This window comes from Zootermopsis nevadensis, unplaced genomic scaffold (assembly GCF_977971745.1).
Source record: "Zootermopsis nevadensis isolate Lab colony 2312 unplaced genomic scaffold, Znev_1.0 Znev_ptg000011l, whole genome shotgun sequence".
Classification (NCBI taxonomy): domain Eukaryota; kingdom Metazoa; phylum Arthropoda; class Insecta; order Blattodea; family Termopsidae; genus Zootermopsis; species Zootermopsis nevadensis.
The window spans coordinates 17,469,294-17,489,155 of record NW_028259143.1 but is presented as its reverse complement, the minus strand read 5'-3'; the positions used below and the strand labels follow the sequence as shown (position 1 = coordinate 17,489,155).

General features: G+C 37.7%; 3 protein-coding genes across 8 annotated transcripts in view; 1 reads left to right on the top strand and 2 right to left on the bottom strand.

Moving 5' to 3' along the window:
• Window positions 1-18,975, top strand: part of slow (epidermal growth factor-like protein slowdown) — a 35,352-nt gene extending 16,377 nt beyond the window's left edge. For both annotated transcript variants that reach the window (XM_022061848.2, XM_087347477.1), the window contains 8 exons: window positions 4,334-4,459; window positions 6,379-6,497; window positions 9,804-9,899; window positions 12,341-12,466; window positions 13,356-13,429; window positions 13,911-14,027; window positions 15,733-15,853; window positions 15,982-18,975. In XM_022061848.2, the coding sequence (XP_021917540.1) occupies window positions 4,334-4,459; window positions 6,379-6,497; window positions 9,804-9,899; window positions 12,341-12,466; window positions 13,356-13,429; window positions 13,911-14,027; window positions 15,733-15,853; window positions 15,982-16,022 (820 nt within the window). In that variant the 3' untranslated portion in view covers window positions 16,023-18,975. The remainder of the gene's footprint in view (window positions 1-4,333; window positions 4,460-6,378; window positions 6,498-9,803; window positions 9,900-12,340; window positions 12,467-13,355; window positions 13,430-13,910; window positions 14,028-15,732; window positions 15,854-15,981) is intronic.
• Window positions 1-19,862, bottom strand: part of DopEcR (G-protein coupled receptor DopEcR) — a 220,011-nt gene that overhangs the window by 152,605 nt on the left and 47,544 nt on the right. For 3 of the 4 annotated variants that reach the window (XM_087347479.1, XM_087347481.1, XM_087347482.1), the window contains exon 1: window positions 15,110-15,734. The exons of the other annotated variant lie outside the window; for it this stretch is intronic. The gene's annotated coding sequence lies outside the window, so the exon portion shown is untranslated. Of the gene's footprint in view, window positions 1-15,109; window positions 15,735-19,862 lie in introns of those variants that run through there. 4 annotated transcript variants of the gene reach the window in all.
• LOC110828809 (protein LLP homolog) overlaps window positions 17,958-19,862 on the bottom strand; it is a 49,460-nt gene continuing 47,555 nt past the window's right edge. For both annotated transcript variants that reach the window (XM_022061853.2, XM_022061851.2), the window contains exon 3: window positions 17,958-19,520. In XM_022061853.2, the coding sequence (XP_021917545.1) occupies window positions 19,264-19,520 (257 nt within the window). In that variant the 3' untranslated portion in view covers window positions 17,958-19,263. The remainder of the gene's footprint in view (window positions 19,521-19,862) is intronic.

The window sequence follows — 19,862 nt, the reverse complement described above, 5'->3', positions numbered from 1 at the left end:
GAAGAATTATGGCAAGACAGATAACCCATAAACAAAATCAATTAATTAATATTTGATGTGTATCAACAGAGATTAACTTCCTTCGACGCAGATTCTATTACGCGTGAAAATACATAATAAAAACCATTTTCGAGACGCGAAATTCTTCTATTCTTCACCGGGAGCTGTTACCGTGTCGTATTGTGTTCCTTGTGTCACTGTTCGCGACATTTCCCTTGGACAGCATTATTTAATCGAAACGTAAGTGCAAATAATGATAATGAAGCAAAGAGAAGTTGTAAGGTTATGCCTGGGGGTCTCGGCTTCGACTCCCGGCGGTGCCCGAATTTATAACTTGTGTTGGGCAAGGCCGTGGTCTAGGCAACACGGAGTTTTCCTCCGTGGCATCCCAACAATTACTCCATTCACACACAGAAGAAGGCAATGGCAAACCACTTCTGGATCATCTGCCAAGAACTTATATGAACAGGTCCCAGTCCGAGAAAAGGATGGAAGGATCCTGTTCATATGGACCTGTCGTCAGACAGAACACTAAATAATAATAAGATGAGGTGGTCTAGCGGTTAGAACGCTGGCCTTGTAATCCTGGGGTCTCGGGTTCGCTTCCCGGCGGTGCCCGAATTTATAACTTGTGTTGGGCAAGGCCGTGGTCTAGGCAACACGGAGTTTTCCTCCGTGGCATCCCAACAATTACTCCATTCACACACAGAAGAAGGCAATGGCAAACCACTTCTGGATCATCTGCCGAGAACGTATATGAACAGGTCCCAGTCGGAGAAAAGGATGGAAGGATCCTGTTCATATGGACCTGTCGTCAGACAGAACACTAAATAAATAAATAAAATAAATAAGACCTCAGCAGCAGTTGGCCTAACATTCCATCGATATTTTGTTTTAAAGTCCAACTTCTCGTTGACATTTTACTTTAATTCTTAACTTCCGATGATACTTCATTGTATTACACACTTTGACATTCATATCAAGACAGTTTATTCGCGAATTCTTTCTTTTTTAAAATTTCGCTGCGTCGTTCCCGAATCCAAATTAATCCCATGCGATATTAAGTTCGTCCAACGCGGATTCATCGAGCACTCCGCTATCGAAGAACGTGTACCCCATCTCAAGAGTCCAGCCAACGCAACGAAACGGATGGTTGCTCCAACTAGCCGAGCGAACGCTCATTTCTGTCTTGCCACGATGTCTGCTCGCGATGTCCTAACAAAGACTTGGCCTATATAGAGTGAGGGACCTGTCTGTTAGTTAAATACAAACAGCTTGTATTTCAAAGCATCTGACCAAGAAGTCATTACTCTGAACCAGGACTCTTTCCTTACCCCAAGGTTCCTCGACTCTTTGACACTGGGTGTTTACGAAGTAATGAATCTCACACTTTGATGGCTGGACGACGTCAGCCTCTTCCAGTGAATTTGATCACAATTTTTGGCAGTGATAAAAAAAACACGCCATGAAATTATATACAAATGTGCAGTCAAATGGCTGGACAGCCGTCGAGAACACACGTGGAAGCTCCTGTGGATTCTGAGGACTTCATTTAGAAATATGTGACTCACTGTATCACACTGCTCAGAAAAATATTATCTGTCCTTGTATTTCGTTAAATAATCGCTGTACCAAAAATCATTTTAAACAAGAGTTGAATATCTCGACAAGGTTAATGTTGAATACCAAGTTCGATCGACCATTTTGAGAATCGACTTAATTCCGTCCTGAGGACGACAACGAAGATGGTTCTCGAAACGTTGGTGTTTTCTTCATTAATCCATGTTACACGGCTGGTAGCCCGAGAAGAATTTATTATACTTCGTCGTCGTGAAAGCTTCCGATCACACACTTAAAAACTACGCATGCGTTGGGTTAGATATGTTAGAAATATTACTCCATAGCCACACCCAGACTGTCTCACATTTCTTCAGCTACTATCATCGCAGAATACAACTTCTTAAGTATACGGATGAGTAAATTTGGCTCAGGTCAGAGTGATCCAAAATTTACCTATCAAGTTTAAACTCAATTTTCCTCGCAACGAGTAATAAAATTTGAGAACCTCTGCTGACTCATTGTACTACTGAAGTCTGTCGTTTGTTTTCGTTCGACGTTTTACAGTGCCGAGCAGAGGATATTAAATAATCAAATACTAAATTTGATTTAAAAGTTAATATGACTGTATTTAGTAATTATCGAGGAATGTCCCTCTTGTCATCTGGCTACAAAATTCTATCCAGCATTCTTCAGGCGAGGCTGACTCCATATGTTAATTAAATTATTGGGGATCATCAGAGTGGGTTCCGTCGTAACAGATCCACAACTGATCAAATTTTCTACATTCGCCAGATACTAGAGAAAAAGTAGAGGTACAATTAGACAGTCCAGAAACTATTTATAGACTTCAAGAAAGCCTATGAGTCACCTAAAAGAGAAGGTCTTTACATTTTGCTTCAATTTGGTGTACCTAATAAGCTAGTCGGGCTAATTAAACCGTGTTTAAGTGAAACCTCTAGAAAAATTCGTGTAGGTAAATATTTGTCCGATACATTTCCTATTCACAATGGCCTGAAACAGGGAGATTCTCTGCTTTTCAATTTCGCCTTCGAATACGCCACGAAAATCAGGAATTGGATGGGACACATCGGCTTTTGGTCTATGCTAATGATATAAATCTGTTGGGCGCAAATATAAATGCTATAAAAGCGAACATAGAAACACTCTTAAGTGCTACTAGGGATGATGGTCTCGAAATAAATGCGGAAAAGACAAAATACATGATCGTGTCTCGGCATCAGAATTCAGGACAGAACCAGACAATGACATTCATGACGAAATCAACAGCACAGGGAATGTTTGCTGTCATTTAGTACAAAATCTTTTGTCCTCGCGTCTCATATAAAGAAACTAAAGATTAAAATATACCAAAGTGTAATTTTGCCAGTCGTGTTTTATGGGTGCGAAACTTGGTCTCTCACTTTGAGGGAGGAACATAGATTGAGGGTCTTTGAGAACTTAGTGTTGAGGAGGACATTTGGACCTAAAGGAGAGGGAGACGAATCATGGAGACAATTGCATAATCATGATCTTCACGGCCTGATTTTGTTGACAAACACATCGAACACATCGTAATACAAATGGCCTGAGATGCTGATTTAAATGAGATATTTATGCTTCATCTTGTACGTTAAGTAAAGCATTGAACATTTTGGACCAGCCTGTACTTTATCTGCACGTGCACGTGCTGTTGAAGGGAGTGATCTCCCCCTTTATTCTCGAAAGTCTGTTCGGATTGAAAAAGCAAACAGTCTTTTTCTACTCACCGCCGTGGACACCTCAAATCCTACAATTGCACACATTTCATAATGCTCTTAACTTAAGTCATTGACTTGCTAGCTTATCTTAAGTAACGATGAAATCAGTATCGTTGGCGAAGAGGTTCTCCAAAATCTTGAATATCTTAGCGAGAACGTGGTGGGGCTTTGGTAATGCTGAGAATGAAATATTTTCTCACTGCACGTATTAAATAACATAATGATAACGTAGCTCACGTGCTGCCTGCATCCGCCTTGCTGCTGACAAAGCATTAGTATCGTCGTCACCTTCTCAGTGTTCGGTTCAAATAACCCTGCCTTTGGTCATGCATGGACTCTGTCCCTTGCGAAAAGTCAAGGGGGGATATTCAACATTCTGTAGTAACAGACGTAAAAACGTGCCATAACAGCAGGGAAACACGAGTGGCCTCAAGTCTTTAAAAACGCTAATTGCTATTACGTGGTTTTATTTTAAACGAAAATCGATAAAACATTAAGATTGAAGAAGACAGTATCTTCGGACTCACCGCCGTGAAAACCTCAAATTCTACTAAACACTAAGAAAACGCAGAGAGAGAAATTTTACAAGTACTGATTGAATATTTCTTTGTATTTTGACTTCAAAGTCATTCCTGAACAGCTCTGGTACAGAACGCATACTGTACGCTCTTCAGTGGTACACACACAGCTTAGAAAAATAATTTTGCCCACGGGTGAGAGCCCTGATGCGTCTCTACAGCAGTCAGAGGTCGCTCGCCGTTGAAGAGAAATCTCCAGACATCAGGCGTCTCCTTAATTCGGCATTTAAGTAGATATTATCAGAAGCAGACTGACGGACGGTCACAACAACATGGATGACGGCGACTATGAAAGAAGGAAAAACAGGGGCCGGGCCACTGACTGAGTCTTCCTTGGTAACATTTTTGAGTCTAAAGCAAACAAATCTTTGCCAATCAGTATTATCCACAAGATTCGAAGGCTTTGAAGGTTAATTTTGATGCTCTGTATATTTTCAGACGACACGTGTGTTCTGTACAGAAGGCTGTGACGCAGCCTGTGAAAATCTTACAGTCGTACTGTAAGCCGGCGTTCAAATCTTACACTCAGCCCTGCCTCGACAACAAGAGCTGTAATGGAGTTCGGTAAGTTCTGAGGATGCGACGTCACATTAAATGAATGCTCTCCCTGTCACGTCCTGACGATTCTGATCGAGAATGTAAAGAAGAGTTCGCAGAACCTCCTAGGTCAGTGGTATTCAACCTTTTTTGTTCGCGTACCCCCAGATATAATTTCTCTTCAACTTTGTACCCCCAAAGTTGTTGGTGAATAATTCGAGTTATACATAGTATATAATCTACATCTAAAATAAATTAAATAAATTACATTACTGATTATTCAGTGTTTATCATAAAATAATATTTCTTTTTTTAAATTTCACGTACCACCTAAGATGTCTTCGCGTACCCCCAGATATAATTTTTCTTCAACTTAGTACCCCCAAAGTTGTTGGTATATAATTCAAGTTATACATAGTATATAATCTACATCTAAAATAAATTAAATAAATTACATTACTGATTATTCAGTGTTTATCATAAAATAATATATATTTTTTAAATTTCACGTACCCCCTAAGATGTCTTCGCGTACCCCCAGATATAATTTCTCTTCAACTTTATACCCCCAAAGTTGTTGGTGAATAATTCGAGTTATACATAGTATATAATCTACATCTAAAATAAATTAAATAAATTACATTACTGATTATTCAGTGTTTATCATAAAATAATATATATTTTTTAAATTTCACGTACCCCCTAAGATGTCTTCGCGTACCCCCAGATATAATTTCTCTTCAACTTTATACCCCCAAAGTTGTTGGCGTATAATTCAAGTTATACATAGTATATAATCTACATTTAAAATAAATTAAATAAATTACATTACTGATTATTCAGTGTTTATCATAAAATAATATATATATATTTTTTAAATTTCACGTACCCCTTAAGATGTCTTCGCGTACCCCTGGGAGTACGCGTACCCCAGGTTGAATACCACTGTTCTAGGCTATACGAGGGTCTAATCTCCGTAATGGACAATGTCGTAATAAATAATTATTACATTTCATATCGAGCTTTATTCCCCGAAAGCTGTCCATACGCCTAACACGTGTCGCTAAATATGAAAAAAAAATCTCAAAACCGATCATCTTCATCGAGACATTACCAGAGAAGATTTTGGGTTTGTGACCCTCGTTCGCGTAAAACTTCTTGACGAAAAACAAAGTATGTTTTGTCCAGGCGCCGTCCTTCTGTCCTGCTTAGTTTCGTAGCGACAGGACCCACCCTCACAGAGACTCGAACTCTGGACAATTTCTCGGCGTTCTGACCTTTCTGCTCTCAAGGAACAAGCACACCAAGTTTGGTGCAAATCGGTGCATCCATTCTCGAGCTTTAAGCGAGCGTACACACACTCATAATTTCAATTCTGTAGCCCTTGTCTGTGCGTGTGATATCTGTTGGAGAAATGCACATGTTCAAAATATTTTCGAGCATTTTAAGACATTTTTCAAATATATGATACAACACTTTCACGGCGAACCGATGTAACAAAATCAGGGCGTCCTGATGATGTGGACAGAAATGGTCCCCGAAACGTCTGCGAGTTTTAATCAATCACGGCTGAGAGTCCAAGAGAATTTTATTAAACTTCTTTAATGTCTATATTATTATATATTAAATCTTGTCCGTCTAATCACAATAAATTCTTATTAAATATTAAATTATTACAATAATTAACATTTTAAAATATTAAATGATGTTCTTTATCGAAATATTCGATTTACATTAGACTATCATTTTTCATGTTTCACGACATGTTTCAGTTCCTAAAGGAACCATCCTCAGGTGTATATAATTATATAAATCTTCAATGTCATTTAAGTCTACTTTTAAAGTAGCAGCAGTTACTTGTTAATACCATCCAGGAACATAGTTTATGTCATTGGTGTAAGTAAACCCCTCTGTATTTCATAAATTTGGTTTCGTTCATTTTTCAGATTGGTGTACGAAACTGCATTTAGAACAGTGTACGAGACAAAAATTAATCGGTACACAAGCTACATTTGCTGTCCAGGTTGGACGCAGATCACCAAAATAGACAACGGATGCAATAAAGGTAAATAATTTATGGGTAACTTAAGAGATATATTTCATAAAATACTAACATTATTCTAGCAAATTGAAAAATTTCAAAAAAATGCTAGAAATTGTCCAAGAAGCGCACAAAACCAAAAAAATCTCACCTTCAAATTTTTTTTAAAAAAAATTTCAAAAATTTTCTTTTTTGTGCACTTTTCAGACAATTTCCAGCATTCTTAATTTTTCGAAAATTTTGAAAATTTTCAATTTTTTTCGAAGGTCTCCTCAAGAGATGCATGCCAGTCTCGGTGAATGCCTACAAGCAATGCAATCATAAACGACGTTTCAATGGTTACGGAACAAATCTTCTAACACAGCGGTACAGTTTAAAGTTCGCAAATTTCATACGTCCAGGACGAATTCAATGATTATAATAATTATATAATTATAATATTAATATTGAGTTTCGTTACGTATAACTATCTGATTTCGCACGTTCACAAATAATTACAGCCTGAATGAAGTCTTTCAAAAGTCAGTAATGAAAAATGGAACTTCACATCTTAAATGTATTAAGAATGAACGTCTTCAGGTGCGGCTATGATATCCGCTGTGGTCTTATGGCCTGTGACGACGATGTGGTTATTAGTGCTTCGGAGTGCGTCGACACATTCCTCAGAAAAGCTGCCAGTCACCGTCACAACCCACAAGACACGATCAACGATTTGTCTCTTAAACTCCAATTGGTGGGTCCTGTTTTCGAGAAGACCTCTTAAGGTCTTCTTCAAGTAGAGTACTCTATCGACATACGGATTCTATAGTATTATATACTCCACCTGAAGATCCATGATCAGACACCTTCTTGAGAAACTGATAGTCGCTCAACTCGCCAAAACATATCCCGCCGTTTATGACACACAAAAGTTCATCATCGTCAGATTTTGGGTTCTCACACCGGAGACTATGGAGATTGTCTTCTGGGTTGTTGCATCGTGTAGTCCGGTAGACGATTACCGACGTTTTAGTCTCATCGCCCTGATAATCAAGGCAGCAAGTAATCTTGAAACGTCGATAAACCTCTACCAGACAAGGAGCTACAACCCAGGAGAAGTTTCAAATGCGCTCGTGACTAAAATCTTGTGGGTATTTTCCATGGGTTGAAAAAGAAGTCTTTGAACGACGAGACCGATAAAAGTGGAACCGGAAATGAGCTCTGTGGCCAGCTCCTCCTTTGATCCAAAATGTTTGTGCTTCCGTGATTTAGGACAACCACGGGCTCTGTTCTGATGGCTGCAAAAAACATTTATTCAACGAGAAAGTTGGCTCAGGCGGTAAGTAAAGCTTTAGACTTGTATTCGGAAGGTACACGGTTCGGCTCTCAGCCGTAGAAAGATTTCCCGGCCTGGGTTTTCACGGTTTTATTAATGGTCACTTAACAGAGAACAAAAATCCGGAAATTGTATGCACAGTTTAACAAATCTGTTACTGCCTCTAGATTTTGAATTTTTGTCCGTAATTTTTGTTAGAAATATTTCTGTAGCTTCTACAAATATTTAGTGAGTTACGTTTTCACGAAAAAGTGTCTGTTATTGTCGTCAAATTCCAACCAAAATTGTACTTTGTACACAAATTTCAGTAAAACTCCAGTTCAATATTCCGCGAAAGTCTGTTGTTAAGCGACTCTCGAATTGTTACGTGCTGACAGACACGGCGAAGCTAACAGGCGAATTTTTCAACTTAAACTCGCTGAAATGTCTGTGTTTACCTGCAAAATAATGTTAGTGGAGTATCCGAACCTTTCTACACATAAAAAAGTATTAGAAATCTGCCAGAACAGTCCAATATGCCTATTCAAATCGGGAGTTCCCGTACAAGACAGCGATGATCAAGATTTTTTGATCTTAATTGTATATTCGCTTAGAGTTTCATATTAGTAATTTTCGTGAGTGATATTGCACTTTCTTATCGCTGGTCTGTACGCGTTGAGGTGAGTGCGTGCGTACCCTTACGACCGGAGGAGAGCCAAGTATAGGGTATACCATAATCACTACAACAACAATCACAGCTGTGAACTACTTCATCTGATGAACAGACTCCTTCTTGAGAAGCTAACAGTCGCTCATTTGGTCAATTCTCAACCTTTTATGGAACATAAACGCTCATTACCGTGGTTACAAGAACCTACCATAGGTCGCTATCATCAGACAAATAAATCAAGTCCACACCCACCTCTATATTTTCTTCGAAAGATTCATTTTAATATTATACTCCCATTGTCGTCTGTGTTTTCCGAGTGGTCTCTTCAATTCAGGTTTTCTGATCAAAATGTTGTATGCATTTATCATAACTCCCATACGTGCTGAATGTCTCGCCCATCTCATACTTCTCGACTGAATCACTGAAGAGTACAAACCACGATATCATTGTCAAACACCTTCAACATATTTCCTTCCCTTAATTCGAGAGACCAAATTTCACACCCATTCAAAATTCTAGAAGAAAAATTATTTTAATAACTACCACTATCACGCAAGACTTGAGACGTGGTGTAATGAAATGACGTACGAAATTGAAACTGAAGATGGCGTCTTATGGGTTATCGCACCGTGCGGAATGATAGAAGTTTACTGACGTTTCAGATATGTTTGATGCCTCCATCATCAGGACATATCTGAAACGTCGGTAAATTCAGCTGTAATAACCTGAAATCTCACCAACATAGATTGTGGGTATGAAAAACGTTCTTAAGAGAGTATTTTAACATGAGACAGAGACGAGGTAACAAATATTATGATAAAATCAACGAGGATCACATGAACAGGTTATGTAGCACGCATGAGATGTGAAATTCACAGTCGAAAAACCTAAACGATAAAGCAGTTACTGCATAGTTGTTTTTCACTTGTGGTGGATGTCTGAAATTTGAAATTTGTAATCCTGGGGTCTCGGGTTCGATTCCCGGCGGTGCCCGAATTTATAACTTGTGTTGGGCAAGGCCGTGGTCTAGGCATCACGGAGTTTTCCTCCGTGGCATCCCAACAATTACTCCATTCACACACAGAAGAAGGCAATGGCAAACCACTTCTGGATCATCTGCCAAGAACGTATATGAACAGGTCCCAGTCCGAGAAAAGGATGGAAGGATCCTGTTCATATGGACCTGTCGTCAGACAGAACACTAAATAATAAATGCCCTGGATGGATGTTTGCTCATCTCGAGAGCCATTATTATTAGCAGTGATCTTCAAGATCTTAAAAACTCTGTGTGAATTGTTTCTTTGAGCTAAGACCGAGATTTAGAATGGCTTTGTGATAAGACGTGATATATTTTGATGTGTTGCAGCTTTGTGTAGGCGGCTGTGTCTGAATGGTGGATCGTGTATCAAACCGGATATGTGTGTTTGTCTTCCGGGCTTCACCGGAAAGCTGTGCGAGTCAGGTAGGTGACACCGAGGACCAAAGTTCCCGCCTTGGTAACAACTGTTGTCTGCACAGACCGACCACACACGAGGTCCATACGAAATTTAAGAATTTCAGTGTCACAGTAACTTCGAGTGTACACATTGCAACGAACTGGAAGTACATATTTCATCATATAAACCAAACTGTTTATGTATTCGGGCAAAAGATAAACTACAGCCCGTTGGCCGCGTGTGATGTTCGGTTTTATTACTGGCGTTGACTTAATTAATCTCTAATTTGTCTAACACAAAATAGAGAACGTGTTGTAATCACAGTAAACTTTAAAGTTTTACGTAAATTTTCTAGTAGGCGTATTTTCGTACAATAATGTTATCAGTTATTTTCTACGTATAAAAGATATATTTCGGAACTTTGACGCTACGTCTTATAATTTTAATGCAGACAAAAATAAATTTTCAAGTATGTATGAAGATGGCTGTCTTTATGGGTTGTTGGCGCTTATTATGGAGGTGGTAAGCACATCTGAAACGTCGATAAACTTCCATACATACACGTCGCTGTGTACTGAGGTGTGAAGAAACTAGAAATTGTTGAGAGAGCTTCGAGGCCAAAGATTCACGAGTGTGGAGACAGAAACTGGTATCAGAACAATAAACCCTCTATCCAGCCGCAGTTCACAAAGCTGGCACGCAGCGCTGTTGCTGGACTCCCCAGGTTAATTACTATTTGCATCACACGCGGAGTATTCTAGATAGTTATCCTAAGGGGATTCGTGATTTTCGCTAATCACGCCAGATAAATGCCACGATATCTTAGTACAGGTCATGGCTAATTCCACCTCCGACTGGTCATTCACCATCATCATCGTATCTCGTCTTTCACACAACATTTTCTACAACTCACATAAAACGCTGACCACGAAACAAGCAGCTCAGGCAAAGACCATGGCCGGTCATCATCACGCACACGTGTTTCGTCTACGCACACATAGTACAGTCCACAGACCAGGAGAAAATCCCTGCTAGGAATTCGATATACGCGCATGCGCAAGATTTCGCGGTGAGTGACGACCCATCCTAAAAGCATTCGTTCCACAACCACTGAACGAACAACAGACGACAGGCTTTCATGTGTTCTAATGGGTACAGCTTTAAGATTACCTCACAGTGGCACAGCGATTTAATCTATAATATTATCGCAACACCCGCAGAACACATTAAAAGTGCGCTCACTACACGCTACTCGTAACTACTTGATGTTTTCAGTCTGTGTAGTAACGTAAAACTCTGACGTGTCACACTCCCCACCAATAGCAGCGAAGTAAATGTGTTCGAGGGAACAGGATATAAGTAACAGAGGAAAATATCCATCTTCGTATATATAACTTCCGTCAAAAAACACTTTTTCTATCTAATATATATTCAAACCTGTCTAAAACAGCACTTCGCTTTTCTCAGAACGTGAAGGAACGTGTTAATTTTGACAAAAATACATTTGATCCATAAATTTGAATTCAAAACTTGTTGATCTCTAATATTAAAATCTCCATCCTCACAGATGTTTCACTCACTGTTCCTGTTACATAAAGAGTCTAACTTTGCTTCGAAACGCGGCTGAAAATGCTACTCATTGACATCCATGCCTCGATGCTACATAACCTACGCAGTTGATGGCGCGTTGTTACATAAACTAAGATACAGTCACCCACATCCTAAATGGCATTGCACTGTATGGTATTTGCTTTTACAAATAAATTTGCAAAAGTTTCAGCCGAAATGGTTTTCTGCTGTTTCCTTTATACAATTTCCAGTTATACAGTGTGTCCACAAAGTCCCTTCGGGATTTTGAAAAATTGTGGCGCGCAAACAAATTGAGCAAGACACATGCGATTTGCGGCAGATTACAGTGAAACTCTGGAAGTTTTTTTACTGACCAAATTCAATCTGCGAAGTTGCAATTTAAAAGTGCCACCTCAGCTGATTTATTCCTTCTTCAAGCTACTTTCAAATTTACAAAAAGTTCTTAGCTTCCTATGTATTTGGTCTGCATGTGTTGACTTTTGTAATCGAATTAAAATACCTGATGAGATTTGATCTTCAGCAATGTGATGCTATATAGCGTTGTAGGTAATAACCATTGCTTCAGAGGAAAATATCATCTCGCGTCTTACACTAAAGGTGGAAGTGATAGGTTTCTCCAAAACATCAGTAATCACCTGCAAAATTGCATGGCATCATAACCCAAAACATCGCAGTCTGAACCAAAATAACTTTGCTGACTTCAAACACACAAGAACAGGTCATGTCGTAGTACGACAACCATGAATCATTCACTATCTCTGATTCATCCAACACCAGGAGCAGCCTTGAAAATGTTAACAGAAATTTTCTGCAATGCCAGTTTATTTAACTTGATATCTACGCCAGTGAAACCACTTACTACGTTTCTGTTTTCCAGATATTGATGAATGTCGAGAAAAACCATGTGACCACACATGCATCAACGTAAATGGAAGTTTCTACTGTCAATGTCACGATGGATTTGACTTGCAGGGTGATGGCCGATCATGCAGAAGTCATGAAGGTAATCACATCTAAATTTCATCTGGAGAGTCGGATGATTCAGTTCGACTCCATTTCTGAACCGCGTGGTTAGAAAACCTGTGTGTGTAAACCCGAGAACATTATCGCCCCTTTCTAGGGATGTCTAACAAATAATAAATGGGGTACAAGGGTGAAGAAGCCGACAAGCACTGTTTCCAGGAACATATCAATCTGTGAAGTCAACAGAACAATTTTAGCCCAAATATTCTGACAGAGCCCATAAAATATAAGTTCCATATTTAAGAAAGATACAAAACAGAAGTTCTTTTGTATGGGGCAAAAACTAGGGAGACAAAATAACAATTCAAAAATATTTCTTCAGTGGCAACCCCTTGGGTCCAGATAAATACAGTTACATTAAAAATTCCCTGTGTCCAAGATTTCATTTCTTATTTCTTATTCTACTACAGAATTTTTCAAAATAAACAATAACGATACACACTTCCTTATATTTCTCAAAATATCCCCATTCAATATGTCTTTCAATGCAGTGAAAGAGTTAGCGATTCAAGAACTCCACATCAATTAATACCAATCCTACATAATCTTTGATTTATATAGGATTTATATATTCGCTGTATTCCAATGCAGACAGAAATATCTTTTAAGAAAGAACTGAAACAGTGCAATAAGCAACCAAGAATAAAAGTAAAATTAAAGTTGTCCCGCTACGCGCCATGTAGGTGCTTGTGGGGAGAGGACATATAGCTCCTTGTCATTCCTGTCCTCGTCACTAGATGGGTTGAGTGGTCGTCATCACGCCCCAGCCCCAGGAAAGGACCCCTAGTACCCATTCAACATGAGGCTAAGCGACCAAGAATAACTTTCTTTAATTACTTATTACTTGCTTATTTTAATCCAATTTGCAGGAAAAGATGCAACAGAAGCTAGGGATCTCTTAGACTATGATATTCTTGCAAAGAAGGTCCAGAAACTTGAAAAGGTACGTCTGTTTTTGAACATCTTACAATAGACACGTGATCATGACATGAGAATAGGGGATTTTAACGCCTGTACTACAGGGCTGCCAACTGGACTTTAACTTCTGGATTAACAGTTGTACAGTACGCCAGTGCGAAGACATGATACATGGATGATGAAGCTAATCTCACCACTGCATATAATTGTATTATTATTAATCAGTTTGTGAAAAATGTCTAAACCAGGAATGTGCTATCATTTTTTTAATACAGGCCAGTCTGAAGCTGTGGTACTCACAGGTTCAAATGAGCCACATTACATGTTTAAAATTGTTTACTGAGCATACTGGCATGCATGGTTTTCCTCACTCCCTCCGTCCACACAAATAACAAGACAGTACCTTAAATTAGGCATTATTAATCCCATATCATTTGACACTATACAATCTGAGCTAAGGACAACAATGTTTAATAAACCAAACATAAATATCTATGTCCCTGCAGGTTATGGTAAGACACTCGTCTGATCCAGCGACAGACGAAGCAATATCAGAGCTTAAAGGCAAAGTTAAACTGATTATTGAAAATATAGCAGAACTCAGACATCAGCTAAATGATATTGTGAGTATTCATGTAATATATATACAGCACTTACATTATGTACATTATCGTATCGCTTTCACAAGTTCAAATCACTTCAGTCTATTTCCAAATTGAATAATAAGTCCCAAACTTTCAAAAATTTTCTCATTCCTGATTTGTCACTCCTGGTTTTCAATAATGTATTTTTAAAATGCTAATTAGCATCCTCGTACTCCATCTACGTACTCTTTCTGTTACTAATAACACAACCGAGTATTTAAGAATTTGTCCATTATGGTAAAAAAATTTCCTAGACTTGTCCAAATGTTGCTTATAAATGTGTCTTAAACTCTGTATTATAATAATTTTTTCCACAAAACTGTTTGTTACACATCCGTTAATAAATAGATTATTCGTATAGTTCAAAAACCTAATTTATTAGTAATTACAGAAACAAATTACAACGCAGAGACACTGAGGAAATTTATAACAAAAGATACTTATTACTTCACACGTGCGTATAGGTTAGGTTCTTATATGGTGTGGCCTTGAATGATTCTTGTACAAACTTCACCACAAGGTCATTGAAGAAAATACGACATTGTCCTAGTCAAGGAATTAGAACTCAGGTCTTGTATGTGGGATGTCCTAGGTTCAGATCTTGGCCTGACTGGTAATTTTCCTCAGTTGGTTCAGACACATGTGGGATCATTCAATGTTAAATCATCTGAGTTACTGACAATGTTGTTAAATAAACCATAAATACCTAATAATCTATTTATAAAAATGCCAGGTCTGTGTTGAATAAACAGTGACAATGAAATCCCCATTTCATGTTTGTATGAGAGACAATGGAAGTTAACACCAAGTAAATACTTAAATTGTAAAACTTTTAAAAAAAGTACATGTAGCCCTAGATTTACGCCAGGGATGTGTTTCTGGACGAATCCGCGTAATCGGAATAAATTGGATCGATTTTATAATGTAAATTAATGGGAAGTCAATAACATGCATTCCCAGCATCCAAACATAAACAAGTAATATAATGGCATTATATTTAAAGCTCTGAAATAACGTAATTAAAATAAACGGAATTTAAAAAATATATTTTATACACTTACAATCGGCGATGGCGTGATGAAACGGCGTTAGTTCTCTGAAGAAGTCCCTGGTTGAGGATCGTCACGTTTTTTGGAGAAGGCATGTAGTATGGATTGTCGTGATTTCTTCTTTCTTTCTTTCTTTCAAAATTTCACAATAAGGCCTCATGGACGCCATTACACTCCTCTTCGTTGTAGCACAAGAGCAAACTCGCACATGCAAAAGTTTTTATTTCACAAACAGCTCTTACCGATTCACTGATCTCATTGGAGCAAATTCCGAGTTGACAATACATACGTAATAGCAGAGATGACTGTAAAAATCAGCGTTGTAAGAATTACGATTAAGTATAAGAAGCAGTACGAGAAACATTGTAAAAATTTATAAATAATAATTTTTTTTTTCACTTTTTGACTTTCTGGTTTCAAAATCGGCGTTATTCCGAATCGGCGCAAATCGAGGGCTACATTTATTAAGATTAGGAGTATAGAAAATTCAAACCAAATGAGAGACGCTCTTAATTCATGAAATATCAGATGTTTTACTATGTAAATATAAAAATACTGTCAAATCTGAGAACATAGAAATCTGAATCAAACAAAGTTTGGTTATTAAAATTTAATGATGGTTCATGTATTCCCAGGAGAGACACCAAAATGAGTATCATCAGCAAATGGAAAGTCTTCAACCATACAGAGTTGAAATTCAACGCATAAACACACTGTGTGATCAAGTAGCAGGGATAAAGCAAACACTGAATGAATGTAAGTATCTAAACGTAATAAACATTTTCCTACAACGCAGATTAATTAATTCTCTTTTGAATTAAGTCTTCGTTTCCATTTTTGGTCACTGGCAACAGAGAAGTTAACTGACGTTTTGGTTTTTGCAGGTAATTGCAGAAGTTACTACAGCAACAGACTTGTTCCTTAGAATTCCACGTGAAAAAATTTAAATACATGAAATCATGCCTTCAGATGTGAAGGATAAATGAAATACAAGACATTCAGAGAATAGTGTATACGAGATGGTTTCTAACCTCACTCTTACAGTTAATGTTTTAAGAGGGACCATATGATGTGGGACACCGTCCCACTTTGTTTCGGTAAGATCTGAAACCATTCCAGTTCTTCTGTCATTGCCTACAATTATGTCAAGTATTATAATCTTAATCTCCATTCTCAATTTTGAACAATTACAAAAAACATGAGTTGCAACTCAAAAGCACCAATGAAACAAATATAACCAGGCGAAATGAAACTTCTGTTCACCGAAGAAAATTCCCTTGGCATCAGACCAGAGGTTTGTTTATACAAATATTTTATAGGTGAGATTTCAGGTTCTCATGATGGTATATATGAAGAGAGTGTCCTCTGGGATGTTGCACGTGTAGTACGGTAGAAGTTTACCGACATTTCAAGGGCACTTGCTGTCTCCACCATCAGACTGATAATAAAGTACCTCTGAAACATCAGAGTACACAGTGCAACATCCAAGAAGATGGTCATCTCCAAATATTTTATACTTGCCTCTAGAAACAGTGAAATTGTATTGATGGAGCTGCGAAGAATGGAAGTCGGAAATCTTTTGTACCTAGTCTAATTCACGAAGCCACTGCCATTATACCGACATGCTTTCCAAAAGGAAAAATTGTACTGAAAACGAGTCCCTATTTAAAGATAATGTAAAGAATAACCAAACTCAGTTAAGTCTTCTTAGGCAATCAGTTGTGTAAGGTGATTTTTGTGACCACGCGACGTGGCCGATCGCCTGAGAAGACTTAATTAAACTTTGCCATGAAAGGTCTAGATAATACATCAATAACCACACTGCCTTAATTTTGCAAACAGATGATTTCATCACTGTTTAAGTTAGAAACCGTCCTTCGTTTTAGCCCAACCACAACCGCAACCAATAAGGATACAATTAGATTTCCATAAAAGCATGTTCAAATGTATTCAAGTATGGAATCTTATGCGATTCTTCACTTCTAAATTAAATGCATATAAAAAGCACAGAAACTGCCATAACTATAAGTACCATACGCCAATTAAGTTATTTTCCGGATGCCAAACCGACGGCACGAGACAATTCCTATTCTGTTAATTTAAAACCGCTTTCGCTTCAGTTACGTACCTGTAAACCCCTCCAAAGTATTTAAACAGGAATCACGATGAGCTAGATGATAAAACTATAAAATACATTCCAATGGCGAATAAAATTTATGTTAGTGTCACCACAGACAACCAAAGCGCAGACAGGGAAAAATACGCATTACTTGTCTAACTCGGATACATCACCCACCTGCAAGAAGGAAAAAATACTGCACATTCTGTTTACAGGGATATTAAAATATATTAATAATTTCTAAGTTGAATAGTAATTATCACTGGATACAATTAATAGTTTTGTGAATCAATTGATTTGAGCATCAAGGCAACATGGAGACATGATTTAGTAGTATTATTTATTTTTATAATGCTTGAAAATGTGGGCTGATTCTTTTTTAATATAAAAACGCAAACAAGAAATGTGTGAAACTGCTTGTATGCAGAGAAAGTTCTTCTTCTTTTGATGGAATTTAGTCTGTAACGACGTCTTTCACCGACGACAAAGTGGCTATGAGATGAAGCTCAAAGCAAATCTGTGACATTGCCACTGACCTACGCCACTCAGTCTTGATCCTTCGCTCTCCAATAATGATTAGGGAGAGCATAAAAATGTTCAGGTACATGGTAAAGTTCTAGCGAGTTAGAATCCATGTTGAAAATAGTCGTATATGCTGATCCACAATACTGATCTAATTTTCCATAAAAAAATTATATATTTATTATCTGGATGAATGAAATGTGAAAATAACAGACCAAGTTTCGCGTAAGAATCTGTTTTTTTTATTGAAAAACGTAGTTATCCATCATCACAGCAGAGTTTAAATCTCACGCATGCGTAAACACCCAACAAGGAAATTAAACATAGAACAACACGTAACATTCCCCATTTTCCTATAATCCTACATGTTTTATTTATTGTGAGGCTGCAACAAGGAAAAGTTTGGAAAATGGTAAAATAATATTGACACAAAAGCAAAGCATTTACTCAAAAAATCATAATGGCAACTGACTCGATGTATAACAATTTCACAACCGTTAAGTACCAACTCTCATGACTGTCAACCGTCACGAACAACCGTCCGCAGACTGGGAGCTGGCGAGGCGGTTTTTCTAGAATTAAAGATGGCCTTGACCGCGCAACCACCATTTCTGTTTAACATCTGCTTTCGCTTGAATCGTATAGGACAGACGTTATACCGGTGCTTACTCGTTGCATCGGCATCAATGGCGGGTGGCTGAGAAAACCCGTACGATGTGCGATCCATCGTCAGCCATCTGTAACGGGCGCCCTCCATATCTGGATACATCCTTGACGTGCATATTCAACTATTTATTCAGATTATATGCCAACATTTTACAGAAAATTTATAAAACTGAGCATGTTAGGAAAAATATTCATATTCTAACTTTAAAAGAGTAACTTTTGACAATTATTCATCAATAGAAACTTCTTGTGAACGCGGTTAACCCAACATTTACTCCAATTTTCCACCTCCGAAGAAAATTTATCATAGGTAATGTCTTATTAATCTCCACTGTAAGTTCTGTATATACAAAAACTAAATAATTTCTGAAATGTGTTAAAGCATCAAATGTATTTCATGCTCGTGGTTTATGAGATTATACTGACGTACGGCCGAGCAGGTCACATACCGCTACAGGATGAAAAATGTACCTGCAGACTGCGATCTATGAAAAGTTCAAGATACTGGAGATAAAATAAAGTAACAAAACAGTATGTAATCTGATTTGAGTCGAATAAACAATTACATTTATGTGGTTTTTATTTTCCTCTTTACGCAGCGTCACATTTCCGTTCACCAACTTTTCATATAACGATTCTGAGTGGGCCTCGAAACGTGTATGTGCAAAGTTAAATCTTTAGTTCAAGAAATGGTACTTTCTGGAATCTCATAATTTTTAAGAACTAAATTATTAATTATTGGTTTTAAAATTATTTTATAAAGTAAGAGTGTTGACGTAGTATCTCCTACTACTTCAGTACAAAAATTTGGGCCGGTTACATGAATAGCTGAAATATTCAATTATTAAAAAATACCCATCTAATTCTTTTTCTTCTGTTTATCTTTAATGTGTTTCCTCTTGAGCTTATCTTTCCTTTTTCTGTTCACTATGGCTCTCTTCTTCACTTCTCTTCGGCTCAACCACTCCGGATAGTTCCCACATTCATCCCTCAGTGTCTTCTTGTTGTATTTTGGTTTTACTTGATCAATTTCCATCAACACTTTCCCTGCTTCTTCAATACTTTTTTCTTCAGGAACATCTTTTCTCTTTTCCTGAATGGATTTTGCATCAATAACTGAAAACAATTCAAATTCGTTGTACCAACGTCTATACTAAATTTCTCATTAGCTGCTTCTACTAACGTCAAGGCAACTTTATGATAAGAACTTCCTCGTGGAAAAATATTTTCTTCCATAAAAACCTCAAATGTGGCTCTTATGTGTTCCACAATAAACATTAATTACTGGCCTATTCTATGAACATTTTCATTGTGTTCTGTTGAAGAGTGAAACTTGCACTGCAGTAAACTCAGAAGAAAGACTTCTATATAAAACATGACAACCAGAACAAAAAAGAAATCTGGATTTAAATGGTGTTAGAATGATGCAAAACACACAAGGCTTATTATTTATGGTTA